The sequence below is a fragment of the Ascaphus truei genome, chromosome 6 (assembly GCF_040206685.1).
Source record: "Ascaphus truei isolate aAscTru1 chromosome 6, aAscTru1.hap1, whole genome shotgun sequence".
NCBI lineage: Eukaryota > Metazoa > Chordata > Amphibia > Anura > Ascaphidae > Ascaphus > Ascaphus truei.
The window spans coordinates 107,821,891-107,840,689 of NC_134488.1; the positions used below are offsets into that span (position 1 = coordinate 107,821,891).

The 18,799-nt window shown below is 43.4% G+C and overlaps 1 protein-coding gene across 3 annotated transcripts; it reads left to right on the forward strand.

Moving 5' to 3' along the window:
- Positions 1-13,167, forward strand: LOC142497625 (oxysterols receptor LXR-beta-like). 3 transcript variants are annotated; one of them, XM_075605675.1, is made up of 11 exons: positions 37-149; positions 3,154-3,232; positions 5,484-5,567; positions 6,164-6,242; positions 7,143-7,304; positions 7,889-8,158; positions 8,813-9,033; positions 9,259-9,438; positions 9,857-9,956; positions 10,683-10,891; positions 11,456-13,167. In XM_075605675.1, exons 4-11 carry the CDS (start codon positions 6,203-6,205, stop codon positions 11,600-11,602), a joined length of 1,329 nt encoding a protein of 442 aa, XP_075461790.1. In that variant the 5' UTR covers positions 37-149; positions 3,154-3,232; positions 5,484-5,567; positions 6,164-6,202; the 3' UTR covers positions 11,603-13,167. The 3 variants fall into 3 exon arrangements, with proteins under 3 accessions (XP_075461788.1, XP_075461790.1, XP_075461791.1); XM_075605673.1 differs by lacking the exon at positions 3,154-3,232 and having other exon boundaries at positions 1-149; XM_075605676.1 differs by lacking the exons at positions 37-149; positions 3,154-3,232 and adding an exon at positions 4,771-4,793.
- Positions 13,168-18,799: the final 5,632 nt, after the last annotated feature.

The window sequence follows — 18,799 nt, forward strand, 5'->3', positions numbered from 1 at the left end:
GCCCCGTTCTTGTGGGCGGAGCTTGCGGCGGAAGTGTCGCGCTGGTTCACGGAAGAGAGGTCGAAGTTGTTGTAGAAGAGTTTTCCAGCGGAGGATGGGAAGTGCCGCTGGGGAGAGGAGGCGGCCGGGCCTGGAGCGGCGAGGGGCAGGTAATACCGGGAGAGGACCGGGGTGTGAGGGGCAGGTAATACCGGGAGAGGACCGGGGTGTGAGGTGCAGGTAATAACGGGAGGGGACCGGGTGTGAAGTGCAGGTGGAGCTCTGGGTGTGAGGGGCAGTTGGTGCCGGGGGTTTGAGTGGCAGTTGGTGTGAGGGGCAGTTGGTGTGAGGGGCAGTTGGTGTGAGGGGCAGGTGGTGGTGCCGGGGGTGTGAGGGGCAGGTGGTGGTGCCGGGGGTGTGAGGGGCAGGTGGTGGTGCCGGGGGTGTGAGGGGCAGGTGGTGGTGCCGGGAGTGTGAGGGGCAGGTGGTGGTGCCGGGAGTGTGAGGGGCGCCTGTAAGAATTACAGTGATAGTGTACACTTGCAGGGAAGGTGTAGCATGACCTAAGTGCATCACTTGGTTCCCAACTCCTGTTTACATGATCTGACCTTTCTGCGACCTTTTCAATGCAGCCTGTAGTCTCACCTGCCCCCTAGTAACTGTTGCCTTCTAGCTCCTTTTCAATATGGACCAGTTAGCAGTTCTAGTAACCATATTGTTCATGGAGAAGTGACCATTCATTGCAGGTTTCCAAACCAATAAGACAATCCTTCATAGATTGTCACATGTTGGAGAAACCTGTTCGCTTTTCACAGGCTATTCATATGCAGGAAGAACACTAGTACAACTAACATGCATTAAAAAAAAAAAAATATGGTGGTTCGATGGGTAGTAGGTCTTTACATCAACTGTACTATTGTTTTGAAAACCTATCTTGAACGGTGGCAATTCTGTCATTGCCAAATAGTCACGCCCCACAATATATATACCACTCCACAGACATCAGGTTGTGCACACAGCTATAGTCACTTTCCTCAAAAACACACACAAAAAATGTAGAAGTCTTACCTTTTAATAAATAACTCATGGTAAAAAGAGGTTACAAAACCCTTTGTGGTCCTGAAAGCCTGCACTCTTTAGTGCAAACTTTCAGAACCACAAAGGGTTTTTTCTTCATGCAGATTTTTTTCTTAAGATATGACTTGAAATAACTTTTACACAGAATTCAACTTAACCTTCTAGGATTTATGTATCTGGGAACTACATCTAAATTCTTGGTTTCTTTTAACAGTTTTGGGTTTTTAATTCGTATCCACCCTCTTGTCCGAACTTAGAATTGATGTGTTGGAAATGTTAAGGCACCAATGGCCTTATTTGGGAAGCTTGGATGTCTATAATTAACGTTCACTAATTCTCTAAACTACGAGAGCTTACAATCATTAAAGAAAGGTTTACTATATTGGAGCTTGGTTTCTTATTGCTTTTTGAATATAACTTTAAACCTAGAGGTGATTATACGATAACCTTTAGAATTCACTACCATATATGAACTAACCAACTGGGTAATATAGTTATTAAACTACAAGAGACCTGTTAACATATGTTTCTGAATCAAATATTTCCTAAACTAATTATCTAGCTGAACAATGGCTGTGTTTTTATTTAAACTGGTGTACTACAAACAAATCGTTCAAATCAACTGTTTAAAACAATGGAAGTAATTTAAAAATATTTGAGTGCAACTCTAAACTGCAAAAGAGGAATGAAAACATGACTTCGTTCTCAAACGTCCCCTGCAGCCAATCTTATTTTTATCCCCCACCATTTAACGTCCCCTGCAGCCAATCTTATTTTTATCCCCCACCATCTGTTTTATGTTTCCCTTTCCGATGTAAATCATGTTATTTATCAATAAAGCTATGCTATCATTGAAAAGGGGTTAGAGATTCTCCTCATACATCTACCTAATGTGTTCATGGTTGTTCTATTGAGCAGCATTGCCACTTTAAAGTACTTTACATGGTGTTGCAGCTGTAGGGGAATATTGCATACTCCAGGTATACACTGTAGGTGCTAATAAGAGTTAAACTTTTTCAAATTCCAACTATTCTACCGATAGGCTTGTCATGTGATAAGAATGACAACAGTCTCTGGTCAGCAGGCATTGTCCCCACACTGATGATATAATGTCTCTAGCTGAGTGTTTCTCAATATCAATGACACTACAGTGAGGGACACAATTTACACAGATATACGCACACACAATGCTTTCTATACAGCAAGGTCTCTAGCTTTGGCAATCTGAGTACAATGCAATGTTTGTGTGGAGAAAATGAGTTCATGTATGAACAATCAAAGTCCCTGGCCCCTGCATAACCAAACTCTGCATGTCACTATGTATGTAATAATTTGTACCACTTTCCTATAGCACAGATATCTAGATTTAGGCTAACTTAATAAGGGGAATCGCCACTGTAATTCCATGGTTCACTCTGAATTGAACGTGTTTTTCCTGAATGCAGTCTCTCTTTACTGGTGCATCTCTCTAACCATGTACTATCTCTCTTATCAGTAAGTTGTATTTAGCCTTGGGATGTACAGGATTGTCACCAATAACAATCATGAATTTGGTGATGCAAGGTACAGAGTTTCTCTCCCCTTTTCTCTCTCTCTTTTTTATTTTTTTTTTTTTTAAAGCTAAAACTAAAGTTCATGTGCACATTGTGCAACAGCAGTAACTCCTCCTCCTCCCTGACACTCATGCATGTCGCTGGACGAGGGAATAGCTTGCCCCTTGTTTCTTTTGGATTTTGCTCGCTGTCTTTGTCAGACAGATATTCTGGATCATTGCTGGAGGGGGAGGAAAGGGAACTTTGTCAGCTGAAGCATAAGCGCATGCAGCGTTTACATTTGAGGAAGTCTTTCTAGGTCACCATGGGTCAGCAACACATTCAGATACATTTGTGAGGAGTTTTGACCAAGATTATTGTTGTTATACATGTTTAGCACTGACTCGGGCATATCATACAATTTTTAGATTAATAGCTCTATCTGTAAAAGTGTAAATATCTGATATGTCATGGGTGTGCTAACGTGTTTTTTTTTTTTTTTGTGTGTCCCCTCCCGTGGCCTGCTCGCAAAACAACCCCCCCCCTACCTTTTCTCCGGCATCAGCAGCATTATTTGAAATTGCATAGCCATGGAGTCATTTGGCTCCACTTTGTGATGGCAACGCACTGCCGGAAGAGAGCAGGTGAGACACAGAGGCCTCGCGCGCTCCCCCGGTATTTTTTTAAAATGCTGTGGGGAAGAGCGCAGGGCCTCCTGTAAGCGCTGTGCCCCCTCCCCAGAATTTTTTTTTCTCCCCAGTTTGCGCATCCCCTGTATTAGGTAATGTCATGTAACCTTTCAAGATAGATAAATATTGTAATTGAGCTTCTCCTAATATCCCCCGTTTCCATCACCGTAAACAGTACTACCATCTATCCTGTCGCCAAAGCACGTTGTTTAGGAGTGACATTTGACTCTACCCTTTACTTCCTCATTCACAATCACAGCATGACTAAAATGTGTTGCTTCTTTTTCTGTAACATTGCCATGATCCACCCAATCCTCTTTCAATCTACTGCTAAAACTAATGAATGCCCTTATCCGCTTCAATCTGGATTATTGTAATTTACTGCTAACAGGCCTCCCTGCCTCACACCTTTTCTCCTTTGCAATCTATCCAAAATTCTGCTGCTAGAATAATTGCACTTTCTCCCAAAACAGTATCTGTTCATCTCCTCCTTAAATCCCTCTCCTGGCTTCCCATCAAATTTTGGATCGCTTACACTGTTCTCCTCCTTACCTTTTTTTTAAGGCTCTCCACTCATCTGCTCTTTCCTACATATCATATTTGATCACTTGTTATGGCCCTGCGCTCTACCCATAACTGTCTCCTCTCCATCTCTACTGCTCTCTCTCACCTTAAACCCTTTTTCCTCTCTGCCCCTTACCTGTGGAACTCCCTCACACTCTGTATACACAGAGCACCCCACCTTTAAGACAAAACTTAAAACTCTCCTCTGAAATGAAAAAGTTCAATAGCCTGGACTCATGGCTACTGTCCCACACCCACAGTCTCTATATACCAACCACCCTGGCCAAGCACTGTCATCTACTGCACTTATTCCCTCACCTACTGTCTCTGTAAGTCTTCCAACATACCACTTAGATTGTAAGCTCTCCGGAGCAGGGATCTTCTTTTCTATGGTCTGACTTGGTTTGTTACACTTATTGTTATTGCACTTATTATTATAATTCCCTGTATTCTCTCGTTTGTAAAGCGGCGAGTACACTGTTGGCGCTATATAAATATATTCATAATAGAATTTATGTAATAGGTGAAATGTCATGTGATTTTAATCATGTCAAATAATTTTGAAAGGTTACAAGTGTGCCAATAACCATTTTAACCAGGCATGATCCTAAAGTATCAAACATTTAGAAGTAATCAAGACCCCCCTTTTGCTTCTCGTATAAATGGATTTAGGTAGATCAGCACCACAAGTGATTTTGTTTACAGGTTTGCATACCCCGCTATACGGACCTTCACTTTACGGACGTATTTACAATGGCACCATTCCCCTGTGTCCGTACGCTCACTTCGCAAGTACGGACACTTATTCCGCCCTACAGAGCGCCGTAGTTGTGTGACGCGCTGATTCCCCTCGCCCAATTGGAAACCGGCAGCTCGCACATGTGCCTGTGAATAGGACACACACGTCCTGAACAGCAATACCAGCCCCCTACCTCTACCGAAGTGAAAAAAGGTAGCGCTTCACTTTAAGTACATTTTCGCTTGACATACATGCTGTGGACCCATTGCGTACGTTAATGCGGGGTATGCCTGTACCAGTTTTACTTTCCTTGTCTCACGGATGTGTGGGACTTTCAGTGCATTAACATTGTATGTTGTCTGTTTTGCAGTGAGGGGTAGATCACTATGCAGATGTTTCAAATGTTGTCTGTGTAAGGATAAATATTTACCATAGCAACAGTGACAAGTAAGAAGAAACAGCCAGTGCGATATAGAGCTGGGGGGTCTCTCCTCTTACTTTGCAAGGTTGCTCTGGCGCATCCAATAAGTTGACGTTTCTCACGTGCAGCTCTGCATCTTGCTCTGCATGTCCTTGGAAAAAAGAACGCTCTGTCCCATGGTCGGTGTACTAGAAGAAGGGGATTTTTTTGCTTTTTTCAGAAAACGCAACATTTTGTGATTTTGGGGGTTTGGGTTCTTTGCATTTAGATTGAACAGACAGGACTGAGCAGTGTTGTAATGATCTGCAGAGAGAGATTGATTCTCAAACAGAATGCTTATTGCAGCTTGGCAGACAGAAACTCCTGCTCTTTTACACTTGGTGTTGGTCATTTTGGAGTAGTGTCCATGTTTGTCTATATATTATTGGGGCTTTACAGTCTATGTAACTGAAAGTTTGTCGTTTTTTTTATCATATCCACAGAATTAAACTAATCACTCGCGGAAAGTGAGACTGAATCTGAAAGCTATGAGTGCAGAGGGCTCCCATATCGCAACATACATTGTGGTACGTAAATACCTCCATAAGGCTGTCAACATTCAATGCTATAGTTTTGTGACAACTATGCTACCTGTGCAGAGATCTTAGCTGTATTAGCGCTGTAAGTGATTGGAGGTTATTTATTTATTGGACATATATGAACATTTTTCATCCATGTGATATGAGCTTTTGAAATCACTAAATTATCTTCTACAGATATCTGTTTCAGATGAGATGTTAAAGATCACAAATAACTATTGGGGCTGGGGGAATCATAGTGCTTTAAAGGTAAACAGTGTGTAATCAATATATTTGCTACTAGCTAAGAGTTGGCATAAAACTTTGAGCTCTCTATCCCCCTCTTCCAAATCCAACACTTTCTCTAATTTTTGAGGTCTAAAATCAAATTAGTCCTTGACGTTGAAAGCAGTCGGAACTGCCAAGTAACAAACAAAGTTCCAATTACCCAACCCATAACAATAACTTAAGAAAAAGATACATGTATATCTATATCTATCTTTTATATTTATGTTTTTGATTCACAGGTCAAGTACAAGGCCTGTCAAGAATGGGATGCTGTGAGTAAAGTGTTAATGCTAATCACTCTTAATTCTTCACTGCAGTGTTTGGCTTGGAAGATGCCTGGAGACGCCTGACCCAATATGTCAGCCACGGCTGTCGATGGCTCTGATATTTCACTTGGTAAGTGCTGGCAGATCTCATACATGTAACAGAATCTGATTTGAAAAAAATACACCTATTTTATTTGCCTTTTTAAATAAGGTATTCTCTGATGGCTGTAGCGGTGTACAGCCTATGCTATAATTTTTCAATACCTTTAAAAGCTGGGCCAAATGAGCATAAAATTACATTTGAAAAAGCGTGCCTTCCAGTTACTGCATGGAATGTTTCCAACATGTTTAAAGCCATCGCTGGGTGACCTATACTTACCAGGCTATTTACTGGTGAATCCAGGAAGTACAAATTCTGGTTAACGACTTCACTTATTGAGGCATTGAAAGCGGTACCGTGCAAACCTACCATACAGTGCAGGGATCAACTAGTCGGCACAGTTGTATATTTCTCTTAATATGCCCATCAAAGTGAGGAGGTCATACCTGAATGCAAAGGGTAGTTGACATAAGTCATGTGCTGGAGAAGAGTGGGCCTGGTGAGGATATCAAGTGTGTAAAAGTATTAGGTTTTACTTGTTGTGTGTAGTGAGGGGCAACTTTATTCAATACTTGAAGTAGTTTGCAATGATTACCTAGATCTACACAAGCGTGTTTGTATGTTTTCCAAAAATCAGCACATCTGTTTGTCACTCCATTGTCGCATGTCATACAGTAGCTAGACTGCAGGCAAGGATTCTGGGTAGTGACATGCAAATAAGCACTCAGTGGGCATGTTACTTGTATCTTCCTATTCACTTTTACATAGGCTCCCTGGAGTTGCAAACCAGACACACAATTAGGTTGTGGTTGGACAAAACCCCTCCAATGTGCAAAGTACATCAAATATATTTAAATCTGTTTTATATATGCCTAGCTGGTAGCATTATGTGCCTTGTGTTCCACAAACTTTTCTTTCTTCTCTTATAAGATGGTGATTCATTCCACTCAGTGGACACACTGCTGCTGGATTCTGTCAGCACCGCAAAACTGCGCATAAAAGAAGAGAGGTCGGAGTGTCAGGGGAGCTCCTCACTGCCCAATGAGAATGACAATCTGGGAACCGATGGAGAGGGCTCCACCCATAGTGCTGGTAAGAGTCCAAATGGGTGCCTGTGTGGCCCTGATTCTCTAGCTCAATGGAGCTTCACCCCATGCTAGCTATCTGGTAATCGCTATTTCCTATGCCATATCAGAGACATCTCAAACACGTCACCAGTTAACCACAGCAACAACCTTTCGTTGGAACATGTCGTATAATTGCTCCCCCCCCCCCCCCCTAGTTATTTCGTATCCTGAGTCCCTCAGGATAACGTTTCAATTTATTCTGCATCCTTGTACTAGCCACTGTTTCCATCCCCTTTCATTTTTGTTTGTCCTTCTGAGAAGGTACCTCTATTTAAACCTTGTGAAGAATAGATGTTGGTAGTATAGGAGTAAATAGTATTGGTGATATTTCAGTGCTAAAGTCGGGTGTATGGATCTGTCTGATTAAAGCATCGCTTGCCCTGACCCCTGAAACACAGATGATATTGGCTTCGCACCAGTGAACTGAAAATGAAGCTTTTTTTCTTAGTAGCTGCACTTGCTAAGGCACAGAGAGAGAGAAGGGAAATGGGAGAAGTTTGCACATTGGGTTCTCAGTCAATTAAGACACACCTGTTTCCTTATTAATAGCTGAGGGGCCGGAGCGGAAAAGGAAGAAGGGTCCAGCCCCGAAGATGCTGGGGAACGAAGTTTGCAGTGTGTGTGGGGACAAGGCCTCCGGCTTCCACTACAACGTGCTGAGCTGCGAGGGCTGTAAAGGATTCTTCCGGCGCAGTGTCATCAAGAACGCAAAGTACTCCTGCAAGAACAGTGGCAAGTGCCAGATGGACATGTACATGCGCCGCAAGTGCCAGGAGTGCCGGCTTCGGAAGTGCCGAGAAGCGGGCATGCGGGAGCAGTGTGAGTGAGCAAGCCGGGTTTTCGGTGTAAGCAAGGAAGCGCTGTCCTTTTTTGCAGGTTTATCCTGAGATTATACCAAAAAAAGCCTGTGCTGCGGCGCCAAAAACAAGTGTCATACAAACGTGATAACTGCAAACGTGATAACTGCTTATACCAAATTCAACTGTGTCCCTGCTTGCTACTGCAAAGCGGGAGACAGTTGATGCTTTTTTTTTAAAAAAAAATTGTGACGCTACGGGAGACACAAAGGGCGTTTTTTGGTATAATCGCAGCTTAAGAGGTAGTGGAAGGGGAGCAGGGAAAGATCGTTAAGAATCTTTCTGTGGTTTAGGCTGGTCTAAACTTATCCTCTGCGTTCCCCAGCTGCACCAGAATATAGAGATAGCTAATGTGTTTTCAAACATTATTGCATGCATTTGGTTTGAGTGAAGGATTTGTTTGTTGTAGGATCTGTTGTTACTTGGAAACTCTTAGTTTAGGCCAACTACTTCCCATTCCTGTTGGTGATCACTGTCCTCTTTCATTCCTCCACCAGTTGATCCTTACTTGGGTATCGTCCTTCTCCTGCTGTGTTTTTTTTTGTTTTTTTTTAATTTGATGTTCCTCCGAAATGAGTCGGCTGCTTGTGCTGATTTTTGTTGCCCTGTTATCTAGGTGTCCTTTCCGAGGAGCAGATCCGCAGCAAGAAAATCAGGAAACAGCAACAGGAGGATGATGTGGTACGGTCATCAGCAGCCTTGGTCCCCCCCAGCCCTTGTGTGTTTGATCAGGATGTTATGCAGCTGACGCCGCAGCAGGAAGAGATGATCCAGCAGCTGGTCTCGGCACAACAGCAATGCAACAAGAGGTCTTTCAGTGATCAGCCCAAAGTAACGGTATGTACACCATACAAATAGGAAGTCGATGCCCTTTTTTAAACACTGGGTAGTGAGACAAGAACTTTATTAAAGTAACACCCAATAAGAAGTCCTCTCGCAGTCTCTCGAGCTAGTGTAGCTAAATTGACCCCTTCAGTTTTAGTTGATGTATTCCCATCACGAGCTTTCTACCGTTTTCGCTGAGGTTGTTTTGCATATTCTTGGTGTCTCTTTCCTGGCCAGCCATGGCCCCTTGGCAATGACCCGAACAGCCGAGAAGCTCGCCAGCAACGCTTTGCCCACTTCACTGAGCTGGCCATCATTTCAGTGCAGGAGATTGTGGATTTTGCCAAACAAGTCCCAGGCTTTCTGGAGCTGTCAAGAGAGGATCAGATAGCACTACTGAAGGCTTCCACCATAGAGGTAAGAGACGCTATCATTGAGATTCTCCTGGCCTACCCTTCCTCATTAACCTTGCTGAGCCTGTGTGAGGAAAACCTACACTGAAATAATATCTGAAATATTGATGTTAAAACTCTTCATTCTACATATATTCTCACAAGGAAATAATCTTGGATTCATTTCTAACCTCACCCCTATTTTCTTTAGAAATAGTTCCTAAGTCCAGGCCACATCGATTCTACTAGATCGTGCTACCCTGGCCATACACCTTACTCCCTGGGGAATAAAGAGAGGTTCTTTCATTGGTTATTAAAATCCACGTAATTGACAGATGTAAGAAAACAGTCATTCCCATATGCAAATTGTATATTAGAGCAGTGTATTTTTTTATTTGTCGATAATAGCCATGCAATAGCACTGTATTTTGCCGCTGTGACAGATAATGCTGCTCGAAACAGCCAGGCGCTACAATCATGACACCGAGTGTATAACCTTCCTCAAGGACTTCACCTATAGCAAGGATGACTTTCACCGTGCAGGTGAGCGACGCTGGCCTGCTGTCACTGGCAGTGTGGTCCACCTCTCTCTCTTACTCTTAGACTTTTAGCCTTGGACTGCTTCAGTTGACCTGAAGTTGATAATAATAATAATTATAATAAGCAGCAGAAACTGCAAACAGACTTACGGGGTGCAAAGTGTTAAAAAGAAATCATTGAAGGACAGCATGCAGACAGCTGAACGCAGCCACTATTGGAAGTGTGTACTGTTTTATTTGCTGTGTGTCAAAAGGCAGTGGGGTGGGCAGAAGCTAAAAACCTAATGGCACTGCTTATCTTTCTGGGGTTAGCAAGTGCATAGTGAGTCTCTAAATTGCTGTACTTTGTATTGTATTCATTATGTACAAAGGCTGTGTTAAGGCAGTGTAGTTTCACTTATTTCTGTCTCATATTTTTTTTTTTTTGTTTCCCCTCCAACTCTTATGGGAATGGTACAAATGTATGTCTGATACCTCAGGCAGAATGTTATAACATTGACTGCCAAAGGTCACACAGGGAGGGCATTTAGCCAAGAGTTTGTCTCAAATGCTGTGCAATATGCTCTATCCCATCTCTCTTCAGTCTACTGGGCAGCTGTTCGTATGCATGGACAGGACAGTCGTTCCTAGTTCTCTGCCATTAACTATTCCCGTGCCCACAGACCAGCTTTAACGTTGTTTTGCATTGACGTGCTCCAGCACTGAAGGTCACTCTTGTTACTGTCCCCAGGGCTTCAGGTGGAGTTTATAAACCCCATCTTCGAGTTCTCACGCGGCATGAGGCAAATGCAGCTGGACGATGCGGAATACGCCCTCCTCATCGCAATCAACATCTTCTCCGCGGACAGGCCAAATGTCCAGAATCACCAGCTCGTGGAGAACTTGCAGCTGCCGTACGTGGAAGCGCTGCACTCCTACACCCGCATTAAGAGGCCTCAGGTATTGGGACAACACCATATTTCACAGCTCAAAAAGATATGTACGACCACCAAAATAGATGGGTAATAGAGAAACAAATATAAAGTTTGCAGGTGAGGGGTAAAGGTAATGAAGTCAATGCCAGGAGATGCCATAAGCTTAGCCGCTGGGAGGGAGCTTTCCTTTGCCAGGTAGTAAGTGACATATGCCATGGTAGGAGGGACCACAGGTAGGGAAGTTAGTTTTTAAGGAATCTTTAATTAAAGGGTGTAGGTGTTTGAAGGTGCAGGGCATGGGCCTACAGATGTTGTAAGCAGCTTCGGTCTTGAGATCATTGGTGGCACAAGTACCCCTGTTCCAGAACATGGGTTAATTAGTTGGAAAATGTCCAGAGTCCACCTGTTAACTAATTTGCAGGTTCCATTGGCACCTAGTGATTCGATTTAGCACAATTTAACCCAAGTGGTTTGCAAGAAACGGCTTGTGGGTGTAGGAAATAAGTCCCTTGTGGGGGCGTAGCTCATTTCTTGTCTCAGGTTGCAGAAAGTTGTATTGTAATTTCCATGCTTTTTTTTTTTTCCTTAGGACCACCTGATGTTTCCCCGCATGTTGATGAAACTGGTCAGCCTGCGGACGCTTAGCAGTGTGCACTCAGAACAGGTCTTTGCTCTCCGACTTCAGGACAAGAAGCTTCCGCCTCTCCTCTCTGAAATCTGGGATGTTCATGAGTAGGGCACGGAGGGTCAGCATGGACGTCAGATTACAACCAATCACAGCAAACTAACTAAACAGGCTCAGCCCTGAGCTGAGAGTTGGAAGACGGACCCAGGGTCCGGGAGCCAGGCAGCAGAGCACTTGCTGGCCGTGTACAGGATGGTCAAGCTGACATTTCGGAGGATAACGTGAGAGAATTTTCTCTCTCAAGGGTCTTAACTTGGCCACAGAAAGAAGAGTTGGGAAAGCAATCAGCAACCTTAAACTGACATTTATATAGCTGGCCTCAGAGCCCGGTAAAGGGGATCTGTCCCCTTCTCCCGCAAAGCAGGTTTAAACCACACGTGATATCCTGTGTCTCCCTCTGTCATTAGATGGTTAGAGTTAGGAGTAAGCGTTAAGTTGGTGGAGAGGAGTGATGGTTTTAGTATAAAATGTATGTGGCTTATACACTGAATCATGCCAGCTTCAATGAACGGCATCAGAAAATCAACAGCAATCATTTAATGATGAGCATGACTTAGTCACTACACATGCAGTAGATGTGAATGTTTGGAAAGGCTCGATCTTTGTTCATGATATGATGAGTCAATCTGACTGCTGCATGCCTTTTGAATCCCGCAATAACGTTGCTGGTATGGAGAAAAAAAAGTACTTCACGGAAAGTAAGGTGTATGAGGGCTGATGCTCTTCCTGTTCTGATAACACCGTGTCTGTCAGTTGTCAGATCGCTCTCCGATTCTTCTATGCTTTCTTCAACGGGACAAGCAATGAAGACTGGTCCATGTGTCATCAAATGAAATGGAGCATATTCTGCTCCCAAGAACTTGGTTTTTCGTATCATCATCTCTACTTCCTTACCAAATTGGGCACTTGTCTGTACTTTTTATTTTATTTTTTCCCCTAGTGCACTTAAACCATGCTTGTTAAAGTTGAGAATAGAAAATATATCTATATAATCTTGGCACTTATATTGAGAATTTGATGTCAAAGGGTTATGTTTAAAACCTATAAACCAGCACTATGTAACTTGGTAAAAAGAGACAAAAGATAACGAGGAAGGAAAATTCATGGATTTAAAAAGCCTTGTGCCTGTCTATTCACATGACACAAAAAATAAAATACTTCTCATTCCCTCCCTCTACGCTATAAACCACTGACAATCACTAGCTCAGAAGTGTGGCTTTTGGTATGTCCTGTGGCTATTTATCTGTGCTCTGTCACCCTACCCAACACTTTGGGAGAATGTAGGAAACCAGTAAAATAATGCTCCTCTGGGGACCCGTTTCGCACCATTTTATTTATGTGCCAACAGCTGCCTCATTCCAGTAGCACAGTCCTCTCCCCCGCTTGTACTCTGTTTTAATTCACAGACTTGGCCAAAACCAACATTATGGAAATAATGACATCAGGGAGCTGTCTGGGGCTATGCACGATCACAGCCTCCGGGAAACGAGCCACGCACGGAGGGTTGTGAGGGTGTCCCCAGTGCCAGAATGTGGAAAATAACAGGAGACCTTGTTCCTGAGGAACAAGGGTTAACACCACCTCATCATAGAGAAATAAAGATATAATTTAACATACCACCTGGAAAAAAGCAATCTTATTATGTATGTTGCCCTTCTATTGTATTATATGTGAAATTGTGCAATTCAGAGTTATTTGTTTTTACAAAGCGAGAAGGAATGGGATTGATTGCATAAAAATGAGTGACACCATGTGCCACTTTCAGTGCATTTACATTTCCCACGTTTTTTTTCCCATTTCATCCCAGCAGCTGGCTCTGATTTGTTAGACTAATTTGCCTAAATGTACTAAAGATTGATTTTTGCTGCGTTTTAGTTAAATTTGTTTGAAAGAAATATTGGGATCACAATGAGATATATAGAGATATATATATTTTTTTAATTGTTTGCCGGATTTACTAAGAATTATGTATTCAGAATTGGGTTACGCTATTCAATCTCATTTGACTACACCAAAAAAGGTTTACCGCTAGCGATACAATTCTGTTTGCGTGTGTTGAAGTATCATACTTTTGTACCACAGCATTATATAATGCATCTATGAACAAAATGGCAGCATATTATTTAATTAACCCTTTTGATGGCTGAAGCTATTAATGTATTGCAAAGAAATGTGTTCAGGCACCAATGGGGTTGATATATACACCATAAACACCCTACAAAAAGCATAACCCCTGTATGTGCAGGTGTGAAACCTGTAGTAACGTTAAGTTCCCAGCTAGTCATGGGTTTACCATGATTAGCTGGCCACTTTGGTTTCTAAGGGGTTCATTTAGTAATAAGTTAAACAATGTTTAATACTTATCTTTATAATCTATTCTCGGTTGGCTTGTTATCTTGCCTATGTCTATAGTGATTTTTCAGAAGTAGGCGAGCACAGTTTTTAATGTGATTATAAGAAAAAAATGAAAACGCATCATATGGCAATATGGCCTTAAAAATAATAAGTGATGTGGTGAAAAACACCTCTGCAACGGGGACTCGCAGTCTCCCAAATTCAATGGGAATTTCCAAAACGGTGGCCAGTGTCTCAGTTTGTGGTAAGGGTCCTACTCGATCTTCGCTTCACATAGATGTGTAGTAAGACACACAGAGACACACACAAGGAATTCACAGTAAAAATAAATATTAAGTGCAAATAGCCAAAAAGGGGGTGTAGGGGGTGTCGAGCACATGCATTCTAAGTCAAACTTCTTTGCGTTTTGTCACTGAAATTGTGTTTTGATTTTTCATTAAAAACATCACAAATACAATTTCAGTGACAAAAGAGAAAGAAGTTTCACTTTAAATGCACGTGCTCGATACGCACCCTTTTTTTTGTTTGTTTTGTTCTATTTCTATAGTGGCCATTCTGTACATAGGCCAGATTAGCCGAAAGCCAGGCTTGGGTGGATGATAAAAAAATATTAATATTTTTTTGCCAGTATCCCAATATTGCCGGGTATCAGAGTTTAGTGAGTATCGTGTGAATCAGTAGTTTGCTGCTAATGCTCTATTTGCAAGCTCATTAACTGTAAAGTTCTTCCACATGTAATTATGCGATGCATACTAATCAGCGACGCATTTCACTCACAGTTATTGATGCGATAGAAAAGAATTACCACTTCCTTATTTAAGCGTTAAAAGGCGCTAAAAATAACAAGTAAATCCAGCCCTTTAAGTGAAGTTTTTGTTCTGTCTGTAGAATCAAGCACATCAACAGCGCGGCAGGTCAAAAAAAAAGAAAGGCAGGAGCAGTTTCCATTATGTGACGAACAACATAAAAGCTGCTTTAGTACAAGGTACTGTAGAAAGTACTGAGACAGTAGTTAACTCTAGAAACGTGATAAGGTTGCCATTCGTTCTGAGGTGGTCTACAGCCCTCCAAGATTAATTGACTTGGGTGTTCATAAAGGACATCACTTAGGCTATGTTCTGCCTGCGGCGCGCGCATCCGCGCCTCTCACAAGCCCCTTACCTCCTCCCTAGCTGTCCCCGGTGACGCCTTGCGCACTGTGATGCATCAGGCAGAGTATTCAATGAATTTGTGGGTGAGAACTTGGTTTTCAGTGATCATCAATCTGTGTGGTTTAGAATAAATAAAGGAAAAAGGAATGGAGAGCGCAAATATCAGTGGGAAAAATGTGTAAGAACTATTGGTGATATAAATAGTGAAAAAACAGTCCACATGCTATTCGAGGAGAAGCACTCACATGGCCTTTGAAGCCTCCTTAAATTCCTATACCTTAGGCTACGTTTATAGTACTGGCGACGGCTTGAAGCGCAAAGCAACTCAATGTAGTCAGTAGCGACCGGCCATAGTGGGCGCAACGGCGACACGTGACGTCACAGCTACCAAAATCGCTGTAGTCAAAAGAATTTGAGATTTACAGAGACAGCCGGACCACGTGACTGGCAGCAGCCAATCACACAGCCCCTTGCCGCCAGCGACATCGCACACCAGTGTGTAACTTTTGCTACGGCAATGTCACGGGTAGCGGTAGCCAGTACTATAAACACAGCCTTACTCATACTGCTACATCATTTAGTATGATCAGAGGTAGGGTAGCACTACAGTTGTGGTTCCTGACACAGGTGTTTTTTTCCCCTGTGCTGCCTTGCATTACTTGGGAGTTTGAGGTTGTACCAATCTTTTTGACCTCTTACCCTCAGCCCTACATCAGGGTATTAAAGCCAAAGTTCCTAACTCTACCAATCCTTACCAATTTGTTACTAATCCATTACATACACGATAACTACAATTTAATGCCAAGAAGTGCAAGATAATGGACTCGAATCACAAAAATCCTAAGGCAGAATACAGAATTAATGCCAACCACTATAGAGGGAAGGGACCTGGGAGTCATTATCGCAGCAGACTTAAAAGTAGACGAGCAATGTAACAAAGCAATGCAGAAAGCCAGCAGGATGTTAGGCTGTATAGGGAGAGGTATTCGTAGCAGAAAGATGGTCACTGTATAGATCAGGGGTGCGCAAACATTTTCCTCTGTGCCCCCCTCCTGTTCGCGCCCCTCTCCTTGTCTCCAGTGTCTTCTCTCCCCCCACCCCGCGCTGTCATTTGACGCTGCATCGCCCGATGCTGTCGGAGACGAGGTAAGGGAACTTACAGAGGCCTCATGCGGTCCCCCGGCATTTAATGTAAATGCAAATGCTTTGGGGAAGAGTGCGGGGGCCTCTAAGCACCGCGCCCCCCCCCCCCCCCCCCCGATAATCTCGCGTTCACCAGTATGTTCACCCTTGGTATAGATCACTGGTGAGACCTCGCCTAGGATACTGTGTTTAGTTCTGGAGACCATATCTCCGGAAGGATGAAAATGAATGCAGAATAGGGGCAACTAAGATGATCTTCTACAGCATAAGACTTATCAAGAAAGACCTCAGATGTTAACTTGTACAGCTTAGAGGAGAGAAGGGAGATGACTGAAACTTTCAAATGCATAAAGGCTTTCAATAAAGTACAGGAGAGAAGCCTATTTTAAGGGAGAAGTGCTAGAGCAAGAGACCACGCCGACTGTTCTCTGTCTTTGATACTCTACTCAAACCACCCTCGGCTGCCTCTCCTTCCTCCATCTCCGCTCAGGACTTTGCTGACTATTTTAAAGAAAAGGTGGAATCCATACAGCAGAACATCCCCTCTGTTTCTTCCTCCCATCCTACACCTCTTCCTAACTCTCCTCCTGCCTTCCTTGACTCTTTTTCCACTGTCTCAGAGGAGGATGTGTCACTGTCCCCATTCCCTCCCATCTCCCAAAACCTCTTGCTCCTACTATAATTCCTACGCTCACACACATTTTTAATTCCTCCCTCTGCTCTGGAAACTTTCCATCCTCCTTCAAACATGCAACAGTCATACCATTACTCAAAAACAGCAAGCTTGACCCTACCTGTCTTTCCAACTATCACCTGTTTCCCTCCTGCCATTTGCCTCAACACTCCTTGAACGTCTTGTATTCTCTCGCTTGCTCCATTTTCTCAACACCTATTCTCTCCTAGACCCTCTACAATCTGGCTTCCGCACTGCTCACTCCACGGAAACTGCCCTCACTAAAATAACTGACGACCTCCATGCTGCCAAAGACAGAGGTCATTACACTCTGCTCATATTACTCAACCTCTCTGCAGCATTTGACACAGTGGACCACCCTCTTCTCCACATTCTCCATACTCTTGGTATTCGGAACAAAGCTCTATCCTGGATCTCTTCTTACCTCTCCGATCGTACTTTCAGTGTCTCTTCTGCTAACACCTCCTCCTCTATTGATCTCTCTTTGGGGGTACCCCAGGGCTCTGTCCTGGGACCTCTTTTCTCTGTACACACTCTAGGTGACCTAATAACATCTTGTGGGTTTAATTATCACCTCTATGCCGACGACACACAAATATATTTTTCAACACCCGACCTTACACCTGCTGTACAAACCAAGGTTTCTGAATGTCTCTCTGCTATATCATCCTGGATGGGCCTCCGACGCCTTAAACTCAACATGGCTAAAACAGAGCTCCTCATACTTCCTCCCAAACCTGGCCCTACTACCTCCTTCCACATTACTGTTGGAACTACAATCATTCACCCAGTAGCCCAAGCATGCTGCCTAGGGGTCACACTCGACTCCTCTCTGACATTCGCCCCTCACATTCAAAACATTTCTAAAACTTGTCGCTTTTTCCTCCGCAATATAACAAAGATACGCCCTTTCCTCTGTTGCTCGACTGCTAAAACTCTGACTCAGGCCCTCATTCTCTCTCGTCTTGATTACTGTAACCTCCTGCTGTCCGGCCTTCCTGCCTCTCACCTGTCTCCCGTACAATCTATCCTAAATGCTGCTGCCAGAATCACTCTACTCTTTCCTAGATCTGTCTCAGCATCTCCCCTCATGTAATCCCTCTCCTGGCTTCCGATCAAATCCCGCATCTCACACTCCATTCTTCTCCTCACTTTTAAAGCTTTACACTCTTCTGCCCCTCCTTACATCTCAGCCCTAATTTCTCGTTATGCACCATCCAGACTCTTGCGTTCTTCTCAAGGATGTCTTCTTTCTACCCCCTTTGTATCTAAAGCCCTCTCCCGCCTTAAACCTTTTTCACTGACTGCCCCACACCTCTGGAATGCCCTTCCCCTCAGTACCCGACTAGCACCCTCTCTATCCACCTTTAAGACCCACCTTAAGACACACTTGCTTAAAGAAGCATATGAATAGCACTGTGGATATTCTGAACACATGATACATAAAGCTTGGCCCCCTGCAGACGCACTTACCAGAACTCCCTCCTACTGTCTCTGTACGTTCTACCTACCTACAAATTAGACTGTAAGCTCCTCGGGGCAGGGACTCCTCTTCCTTAATGTTACTTTTATGTCTAAAGCACTTATTCCCATGATCTGTTATTTATATTATCTGTTATTTATTTGATTACCACATGTATTACTACTGTGAAGCGCTATGCTATGTACATTAATGGCGCTATATAAATAAAGACATACAATACAAGAGATCATGTTCTGAAGGTTGAGGGTGGTGGGCTAAGGTCAAATGTGAGGAAGGACTTTTTCACGGGAAGGGTGGTGAATTCGTGGCATCGCCTCCATACAGGGGTGGAAGGGACTAATATTGTAAGGGAATTCAAAGTGCTGGGGGTAGACATCACTCTATCCTGAATATGAACGTAAGCAAAGGATCAAACAGGACCT